This window comes from Oncorhynchus keta, chromosome 25, assembly GCF_023373465.1.
Source record: "Oncorhynchus keta strain PuntledgeMale-10-30-2019 chromosome 25, Oket_V2, whole genome shotgun sequence".
Taxonomy (NCBI): domain Eukaryota; kingdom Metazoa; phylum Chordata; class Actinopteri; order Salmoniformes; family Salmonidae; genus Oncorhynchus; species Oncorhynchus keta.
Window position 1 is genome coordinate 46,311,178 of NC_068445.1, and position 10,769 is coordinate 46,321,946.

The 10,769-nt window shown below is 51.1% G+C and overlaps 1 protein-coding gene across 1 annotated transcript in view; it reads right to left on the minus strand.

Moving 5' to 3' along the window:
- LOC118380622 (PDZ domain-containing protein 2-like) overlaps nt 1-10,769 on the minus strand; it is a 17,476-nt gene continuing 6,707 nt past the window's right edge. The window contains exons 3-5 of the mRNA XM_052479963.1: nt 2,552-2,599; nt 122-240; nt 1-12 (exon numbers count right to left, since the gene is read on the minus strand). Of these exons, the coding sequence (XP_052335923.1) occupies nt 1-12; nt 122-240; nt 2,552-2,599 (179 nt within the window). The remainder of the gene's footprint in view (nt 13-121; nt 241-2,551; nt 2,600-10,769) is intronic.

Below are 10,769 nucleotides of genomic sequence, written 5' to 3' on the forward strand. Positions count from 1 at the left end.
CTAGATCAGTGACTAAGGGAGTATGAGAGGTTGTGAGGAGAGACAAGAGTATGAGATGATCCTAGATCAGTGACTAAGGGGAGTGAGGTTGTGAGGAGAGACTAATGGGGATGTGACCTACCTGAGTCGTCCATCCATCTTGGCGACAGAGCCGGGGGGCCAGACTGTGGATGTAGATGGCTGGAGGACTGTTCTCTAGAGTTAGACAGCAGGTCCCTATACCCAGACCCACCCCGGGCTCTGACAGAGGAACACACACACACACACACACACACAGGAAACAAAGACAACAAGGACACAGGGAGGATGAGCAAGATGCATTTCTAACAATTCTTAAAATGTCCCGTCTTCTAAGCTATCAGTCTTTCTCTTCTTCCTCCATAGTTGCAGGTGATGAAATGGAGCCTGGATCAACTCCTATTTCAGCCAAGCCAAAAGCATGGAGAGGGCAATATGAAATGGAGGCTGGATCAACTCTATTTCAGTCATAGCCAAAAGCATGGAGAGGGCAATATGAAATGGAGCCTGGATCAACTCCTATTTCAGTCAAAGCCAAAAGCATGGAGAGGGCAATATGAAATGGAGCCTGGATCAACTCCTATTTCAGTCATAGCCAAAAGCATGGAGAGGGCAATATGAAATGGAGGCCAACGATGAAGTGAACAACTCGACAGCACAGAGAGCCTCTCTGTGAAAGGCAGACCACTCTCAACGAGAGACACGCTCATTAAAGTGGAAATCTGCGATTGGTACATCCATTTGTTTGGACAAAATTGAATCTTGTTTTACTTCAATGTTTGTAAACAAACACTGTGTAGCCTCAAAACATGATTAAAATTACAATTGTGATATCATGGATGGTCAGTTCTTGTAGTCGTAGCTCTGTCTATGAATGTGAGAGTGGTAACATTTCTCCAGCCCCATTCCCTTATTTGTTTACTAAAACTGTGGAGGGGTTTCTGCTTTATGGCTGAACTGACAATAACACCTCCAGGTGTTTAGCAATCCTTCATTTTCCACAAAATTACTCTGCTGTGTTCCAAGACTAACAGGTTTGAACCCTAGTAGGACAGGTTTGAACCCTGGTAGGACAGGTTTAGACCCTGGTAGGACAGGTTTGTACCCTGGTAGGACAGGTTTGTACCCTGGTAGGACAGGTTTGGACCCTGGTAGGACAGGTTTAGACCCTGGTAGGCCAGGTTTGAACCCTGGTAGGCCAGGTTTGGACCCTGGTAGGACAGGTTTAGACCCTGGTAGGACAGGTTTGGACCCTGGTAGGACATTTTTTCTACTGTGTTATTGACTTGTTAATTGTTTACTCCATGTGTAACTCTGTGTTGTCTGTTCACACTGCTATGCTTTATCTTGGCCAGGTCGCAGTTGCAAGAACTTGTTCTCAACTAGCCTACCTGGTTAAATAAAGGTGAAAAAAAAATATAATAAATAAATAATGTTTAGACCCTGGTAGGACAGGTTTAGACCCTGGTAGGACAGAATAAGACCCTGGTAGGCCAGGTTTGAACCCTAGTAGGACAGGTTTGAATCCTGGTAGGACAGGTTTAGACCCTGGTAGGACAGGTTTGTACCCTGGTAGGACAGGTTTGTACCCTGGTAGGACAGGTTTGGACCCTGGTAGGACAGGTTTAGACCCTGGTAGGACAGGTTTGGACCCTGGTAGGACAGGTTTAGACCCTGGTAGGACAGGTTTAGACCCTGGTAGGACAGGTTTTTACCCTGGTAGGTCAGGTTTAGACCCTGGTAGGACAGGTTTAGACCCTGGTGGGCCAGGTTTGAACCCTAGTAGGACAGGTTTGAATCCTTAGGACAGGTTTGACCCTGGTAGGCCAGGTTTATACCCTGGTAGGACAGGTTTAGACCCTGGTAGGCCAGGTTTGAACCCTAGTAGGACAGGTTTGAATCCTGGTAGGACAGGTTTAGACCCTGGTAGGACAGGTTTAGACCCTGGTAGGACAGGTTTAGACCCTGGTAGGACAGGTTTTTACCCTGGCAGGACATGTTTTTACCCTGGCAGGACAGGTTTGGACCCTGGCAGGACAGGTTTGGACCCTGGTAGGACAGGTTTGGACCCTGGTAGGACATGTTTTTTACCCTGGCAGGACAGGTTTGGACCCTGGTAGGACAGGTTTGGATCCTGGCAGGGCAGGTGTTAACCCTGGTAGGACACTCTCTTATTTATAAAATGTTATCTGCTGTGTTCCAAGACTAACAGGTTTTGACCCTGGTAGGACAGGTTCCTACCCTGGCAGGACAGGTTTGAACCCTGGCAGGACAGTGAGTTGGTGAGAGGATTTTTGAGTGTGGCTACTATACTGTCGGCCCATAGCATCTCCTGACACCACTCTTTACCATTGCCACTTGGAATAGTTTAGACAGTAAGAATAGTAAAGAATAGATCTAACGGAGTATTTAATATCTTACTAAACTAATGTCATCTCAAATCAACAAAAGCCAATCTAACACACCGACTGAACCGAGATAAACAACTAAAGTGAAAGATACCCACTCCGTTCAACCCTACTTTCTCTGGTACCTTTGTTGAGTGTAACCTCCATGATGATGCAGTCTTTGGGGCCAGGACCTGGGGGTCCCTTGCGGGTTTCGGGGTTCGTCGAAGGTGGTGGGTACTGGGGTGGGGTTGCCCCCGCTGGCGTTGGAGTTCGGGGAGGAGGAGCGGCTGAGAAGGATGGGGTGGGGCATGGCGTCAGGCTGGGGCTTGGAGACGTGTCCGTACTGTTAGAGTCACCACACCCTTTTTCAGTTGCTGCAGGGGACCAGAGACAGGACACAGAGACAGGACACAGAGACAGGACACAGAGACAGGACACAAAGACAGGACACAGAGGGACACAGAGACAGGACACAGAGACAGGGACAGGACACAGGGACAGGACCGGAGACAGGACACAGAGACAGGACACAAAGACAGGACACAAAGACAGGACACAAAAGACAGGACACAGAGACAGGACACAGAGACAGGACACAGGACACAGGGACAGGACACAGGGACAGGACCGGAGACAGGACACAGGGACAGGACACAGGGACAGGACACAGGGACAGGACACAGGGACAGGACACAGAGACAGGACACAGGGACAGGACACAGGGACAGGACACAGGGACAGGACACAGGGGGACAGGACACAGAGACAGGACACAGGGACAGGACACAGAGACAGGACACAGAGACAGGACACAGGGACAGGACACAGGGACAGGACACAGGGACAGGACACAGAGACAGGGACACAGGGACAGGACCGAGACACAGTATTAGGACCAAAAACAACGACAACAACATTAACAAGAACAGAGTGTCATACTGATTACAGGCATGACTCTCATTGATTGGTCAAAAGCCACTGACATGCACCACTTGTGATTTAAGGGTTATCCTCCAAAAGCGATTCATTAAAAACCTGTGAATTTAGGCACTTTGAAAGGAAAACCTCCAGACTGACATTGAAGGTCTGGAGGCCTAAACCTTAATCCTAACCCTAATCCTAATCCAGGTTACCTTGAAGGTCTGGATGGCTCAAACCTTAATCATAACCCTAATCCTAATCCAGACTGTTACCTTGAAGGTCTGGATGGCCTAAACCTTAATCATAACCCTCCAGACTGTTACTCTGAAGGTCATGGCCTAAACCTTAATCCTAATCCAGACTGTTACCTTGAAGGTCTGGATGGCCTAAACCTTAATCCTAACCCCTTGAAATGGTCAAACCTAATCCACCCTAATCCAGACTGTTACCTTGAAGGTCTGGGATGGCCTAAACCTTAATCATAACCCTAATCCTTAATCCTGAAACTAAACCTTAATCATAACCCTAATCCTAATCCAGACTGTTACCTTGAAGGTCTGGATGGCCTAAACCTTAATCCTAACCCTAATCCTAACCCAGACTGTTACCTTGAAGGTCTGGATGGCCTAAAAATCCTAATCCAGACTGTTACCTTGAAATGGCCCCTAATCCTAATCCAGACTGTTACCTTGAAGGTCTGGATGGCCTGAACCTCAATCCTAACCCTAATCCTAACCCTTGAAATAAACCTTAATCCTAATCCAGACTGTTACCTTGAAGGTCTGGATGGCCTAAAAACCTTAATCCTAATCCAGACTGTTACCTGAAGGCCTGGATGGCCTAAACCTTAATCCTAATCCAGACTGTTACCTTGAAGGTCTGGATGGCCTAAACCTTAATCCTAACCCTAATCCTAATCCAGACTGTTACCTTGAAGGTCTGGATGGTAAACCTTAATCCTAACCCTAATCCTAATCCAGACTGTTACCTTGAAGGTCTGGATGGCCTGAACCTCAATCCTAACCCTAATCCTAACCCAGACTGTTACCCTTGAAGGTCTGGAAGGCCTAAACCTTAATCCTCCTAATCCTCCAGACTGTTACCTTGAAGGTCTGGATGGCCTAAACCTTAATCCTAATCCATCCAGACTGTTACCTTGAAGGTCTGATGGCCTAAACCTTAACCTAACCCTAATCCTAATCCAGACTGTTACCTTGAAGGCCTGGATGGCCTAAACCTAAACCTTAATCCTAATCCTAATCCTAACCCAGACTATTACCTTGAAGGTCTGGATGGCCTAAACCTTAATCCTAACCCAGAGGTCTGGATGGCCTAAACCTTAATTAACTCCAGGAAGGTCTGGATGGCCTGCTGGTGGGTCAGGCCCTGAGAGAGTCTCCATTCACCTCCAGAATCTCATCTCCCTCTTTCAGTCGGTCCGGTCTGCGATCGCTGCCCGCTAGGGAAGATAGTCTTGACAAAGATCCCCATCCTTTCGGGCAGAGTCCTGACCTCCGACGATGCGAACCCCAGTCCCTAACACACACACACACACACACACACACACACACACACACACACACACACACACACACACACACACACACACACACACAGACACACACACAAAGGTTTCACAACCACCGAGCACAACAACTACCAACAATACTGTCTGAACCCCACAAAAACCCACACACTTCATTCAGAACCAAACTGTAGGAAGTACTAAGAGCCAGACTCATTACATGTGCGTACTCAGGTATGTGCCCAATCACACACGAACATGTGAAAAGGACTTGGCTTCTCGAGACCCTGTAGAGTGTTTCAACATGCAAACACACATTCACTGTGAAATTGTATCGCTTCTGACTAAAATATACCAAGATGAATAGAATGACTTTTATACGCTATACAACTCAATTCCAATAGTACACTTCTCTGTTTACTGGTCTGTCAATGATGTTTGTCATGAAGGACTGATGTCTGGGGGACTGTATGTCTGGGTGGGGACTATATATCTGGGGGGACTGTTTGTCTGGGGAGGGGGGCTATATATCTGGGGGAGACTTTGTCTGGGAGGGGGACTGTATGTCTGGGGGGACTGTTTGTCTGGGAGGGGGGACTATATATCTGGGGGGGGACTGTATGTCTGGGGCGGGGAGGACTGTAGGTCTGGGGGAGAAGGGACTGTATGTCTGGGGGAAGGACTGTATGTCTGGGGGAAGAAGGACTGTATGTCTGGGGGAAGGACTGTATGTCTGGGGGGGGAAGAAGGACTGTATGTCTGGGGGGAAGAAGGACTGTATGTCTGGGGGAAGAAGCGACTGTATGTCTGGGGGAGAAGGACTGTATGTCTGGGGAGTGAAGACTGGTATGTCTGGGGGGAGAAGACTGTATGTCTGGGGGAGAAGACTGTAAGGTTCTGGGGGAAGGACTGTATGTCTGGGGGAGAAGGACTGTATGTCTGGGGAGGAGAAGGACTGTATGTCTGGGGGAAGGACTGTATGTCTGGGGGAGAAGGACTGTATGTCTGGGGGGGGAGAAGGACTGTATGTCTGGGGGAGAAGGACTGTATGTCTGGGGAGGAGAAGGTCTGTATGTCTGGGGGAGAAGGACTGTATGTCTGGGGGAGTACTGTATGTCTGGGGAGGAGAAGGACTGTATGTCTGGGGGAGAAGGACTGTATGTCTGGGGGAGAAGGACTGTATGTCTGGGAGGGAGAAGGACTGTATGTCTGGGGAGGAGAAGGACTGTATGTCTGGGGGAGAAGGACTGTATGTCTGGGGGAGAAGGACTGTATGTCTGGGGGAGAAGGACTGTATGTCTGGGGGAGAAGGACTGTATGTCTGGGGGAGAAGGACTGTATGTCTGGGGGGAAGGACTGTATGTCTGGGGGGGGAGGACTGTATGTCTGGGGGAGAAGGACTGTATGTCTGGGGGGGAGAAGGACTGTATGTCTGGGGGGGAGGGACTGTATATCTGGGGGAGAAGGACTGTATGTCTGGGGGAGGAGAAGGACTGTATGTCTGGGGGAGAAGGACTGTATGTCTGGGGGAAGGACTGTATATCTGGGGGGAGGAGAAGGACTGTATGTCTGGGGGGAGAGGGACTGTATGTCTGGGGGGGAAGGACTGTATATCTGGGGAGGAGAAGGACTGTATGTCTGGGGGAGAGGGACTGTATGTCTGGGGGGAGGAGAAGGACTGTATGTCTGGGGGAGAGGGGACTGTATGTCTGGGGGAGGAGAAGGACTGTATGTCTGGGGGGAGAGGGACTGTATGTCTGGGGGGAAGGAGAAGGACTGTATATCTGGGGGAGGAGAAGGACTGTATATCTGGGGGGACTATATATCTGGGGGCAATATATCGGGGGGACTATATATCTGGGGGGACTATATATCTGGGGCAATATATCGGGGGGACTATATATCTGGGGGACTATACATCTGGGGGACTATATATCTGAGGGGGATTATATATCTGGGGGGACTATATATCTGAGGGGGATTATACATCTGGGGGGATTATACATATAGGGGGGACTATATATCTGGGGGCAATATATCGGGGGACTATATATCTGGGGGGCTATATATCTGGGGGGCTATATATCTGGGGGAATATATATCTGGGGGACTATATATCTGGGGGACTATATATCTGAGGGGGACTATATATCTGGGGGACTATATATCTGGGGGGCTATATATCTGGGGGGATTATATATCTGGGGGCATATATATCTGGGGGAACTATATATCTGGGGGACTATATATCTGGGGGCTATATATCTGGGGGGGAACTATATATCTGGGGGGTGAAGGATGTTTACCGACTATGGTGACGGACAACAGATAAATAAAGACCATTCAGTCACATCCTGGGAGGGAGGTAGTGGGATCAGTGCCTAGTGTGGTGAGCAGTGTGTGTGTGTGTGTGTGTGTGTGTGTGTGTGTGTGTGTGTGTGTGTGTGTGTGTGTGTGTGTGTGTGTGTGTGTGTGTGTGTGTGTGTGTGTGTGTCTCGCTCACCTTTCCCTGTCCTTTCATGAGAGACTATGTTGGATATAATAGACGGCTGGGCCAGTCGCCATGGAGACTCCACTTGAAAGGTGCTCAGGGAGCGAGCTGATTTCTTAACTATCTGGTACTCCTACAGACAGAGAGACAATGAGACAGAGAGACGGAGAGACAGACAGCGAGAGAGACAGTGAGAGAGACAGCGAGAGAGAGACAGCGGGAGAGACAGCGAGAGAGACAGCAGAGAGAGACAGCGAGAGAGAGACAGGGAGAGGGACAGTGAGAGGGACAGCGAGAGGGACAGCGAGAGGGACAGTGAGAGAGACAGTGAGAGACAGTGAGAGAGACAGCGAGAGAGAGAGAGACAGTGAGAGAGAGAGAGACAGCAAGAGACAGACAGCAGAGAGAGGGACAGTGAGAGAGACAGCGTGAGGACAGCGAGAGAGAGAGACAGTGAGAGAGAGACAGCGAGAGAGAGAGACAGTGAGAGAGAGACAGCGATAGAGAGACAGCGAGAGAGAGACAGCGAGAGAGAGACAGTGAGAGAGAGACAGCGAGAGACAGAGACAGTGAGAGAGAGACAGCGAGAGACAGAGACAGCAGAGAGAGACAGCGATAGAGAGACAGCGAGAGAGAGACAGCGAGAGACAGAGACAGCAGAGAGAGAGACAGCGAGAGACAGAGACAGTGAGAGAGACAGCGAGAAGAGACAGCGAGAGAGAGACAGCGAGAGAGAGACAGCGAGAGAGAGAGACAGCGAGAGACAGAGACAGCAGAGAGAGACAGCGAGAGAGAGACAGCGAGAGAGAGACAGCAGAGAGAGAGACAGCGAGAGAGAGAGACAGTGAGAGAGAGACAGCGATAGAGAGACAGCAGAGAGAGACAGCGAGAGACAGAGACAGCGAGAGAGAGGACAGCGAGAGACAGAGACAGCAGAGAGAGACAGCGAGAGAGAGACAGCGAGAGAGACAGACGAGAGAGAGACAGCAGATAGAGAGACAGCGAGAGAGACAGCAGAGAGAGAGACAGCGAGAGACAGAGACAGAGAGAGAGACAGCGAGAGACAGAGACAGTGAGAGAGAGACAGTGAGAGAGAGACAGCGAGAGACAGAGACAGCAGAGAGAGAGAGACAGCGAGAGAGAGACAGCGAGAGAGAGAGACAGCGAGAGACAGAGACAGCGAGAGACAGAGACAGCGAGAGAGAGACGAGCGAGAGAGAGACAGCGAGAGAGAGAGACAGAGAGAGACGAGACGAGAGAGACAGAGAGAGAGAGAGCAGTGAGAGGGACAGTGAGAGACAGGGAGAGAGACATCGAGAGAGAGAGAGACAGCGAGAGAGAGAGAGACAGCGAGAGAGAGAGAGAGCAGAGAGAGAGAGAGACAGCGAGACAGAGAGAGACAGCGAGACAGCGAGAGAGAGAGACAGTGAGAGAGAGACAGCGAGAGAGAGAGAGAGAGAGAGAGAGAGAGAGAGAGAGAGAGAGAGAGAGACAGTGAGAGGGACAGTGAGAGGGACAGCGAAAGAGAGAGACAGTGAGAGAGAGAGCAGCGAGAGAGAGATACAGTAGAGAGAGAGACAGAGAGACAGCGAGAGAGACAGCGAGAGAGAGACAGCGAGAGAGAGAACGTGAGAGAGACAGAGAGAGAGACAGTGAGAGAGACAGTGAGAGAGACAGTGAGAGAGACAGCGAGAGAGAGAGAGCAGTGAGAGAGACAGCGAGAGAGAGACAGCGAGAGAGAGACAGCGAGAGAGAGACATCGAGAGAGAGATAGACAGAGCACTGATTAGACAGCATCAATGTAACAACTAGGCCTTTTTTCTAGTTCCAGTTACGTCTCAAAAATGTGTGAGAGGGCACAACATTTACACCTTTGATTTAAAGGCTACAGCCACTTGCTGGCAAAAACTAGGAAACATTGTCTGGTCAATCTGCCCTTGATTAACTCAGCAATTAGAAGTAGCCAACCAGGGCATTGTGATGTGAACAGGAGAGGCAGAAAGGGGCCAAACTGAGAGGGTAGGCTGAAAGACAGGGGAGAGAGGACAGGCAGACAGCCAAACTGAGAGGGTAGGCTGAAAGACAGGGGAGAGGAAGGCTGAGAGGAAGGCTGAGAGGGTAGGCTGAAAGACAGGGGAGAGAGGACAGGCAGACAGCCAAACTGAAAGGAAGGCTGAGAGGCAAGCTGAAAGACAGGGGAGAGAGGACAGGCAGACAGCCAAACTGGAAAGGAAGGCTGAGAGGCAAGCTGAAAGACAGGGGAGGAGAGGACTGGCAGACAGCCAAACTGGGAGAGGGTAGGCTGAAAGACAGGGGAGAGGAAGGCTGAGAGGAAGGCTGAGAGGTAGGCTGAAAGACAAGGGGAGAGAGGGACAGAGCAGACAGCCAAACTGAAAGGAAGGCTGAGAGGCAAGCTGAGAGGCAGGCTGAGAGGCAGGCTGAGAGGCAGGCTGAGAGGCAAGCTGAGAGGCAGGCTGAGAGGCAGGCTGAGAGGCAGGCTGAGAGGAAGGCTGAGAGGCAGGCTGAAAAGCAGGCTGAGAGGAAGGCTGAGAGGCAGGCTGAGAGGAAGGCTGAGAGGCAGGCTGAGAGGCAGGCTGAGAGGCCAGTCTGGAGAGGCAGGCTGAGAGGCCAGTCTGGAGAGGCCAGTCTGAGAGGCAGGCTGAGAGGCGAGGCTGAGAGGCCAGTCTGAGAGGCCAGTCTGAGAGGAAAGTCTGAGAGGAAAGTCTGAGAGGCCAGTCTAAGAGGCCAGTCTGAGAGGCCAGGCTGAGAGGCCAGGCTGAGAGAGGCCAGGCTGAGAGGCCAGTCTGAGAGGCCAGTCTGAGAGGCCAGTCTGAGAGGCAGTCTGAGAGGCAGTCTGAGAGGCAGTCTGAGAGGCCAGTGTGAGAGACAGGCTGAGAGGCCAGTCTGGAGAGGCAGTCTGAGAGGCAGGCTGAGAGGCCAGTCTGAGTGGCCAGTCTGAGAGGCCAGTCTGAGAGGCCAGTCTGAGAGGCAGGCTGAGAGGCAGGCTGGAGAGGCCAGTCTGAGAGGAAAGTCTGAGAGGCAGGCTGAGAGGCCAGTCTGAGAGGAAAAGTCTGAGAGGCAGTCTTGAGAGGCCAGTCTAAGAGGCCAGTCTGAGAGGCCAGTCTGAGAGGCCAGTCTGAGAGGCCAGTCTGAGAAGCCAGGCTGAGAGGCCAGTCTGAGAGGCCAGTCTGAGAGGCCAGGCTGAGAGGCCAGTCTGAGAGGCAGGCTGAGAGGCCAGTCTGAGAGGCCAGTCTGAGAGGCCAGTCTGAGAGGCCAGGTCTGAGAGGCCAGTCTGAGAGGCAGGCTGAGAGGCCAGGCTGAGAGGCCAGTCTGAGAGGCCAGTCTGAGAGGCCAGTCTGAGAGGCAGGCTGAGAGGCAGGCTGAGAGGCAGTGATGTACTTCCGCCTGGCTTATTATCACACAA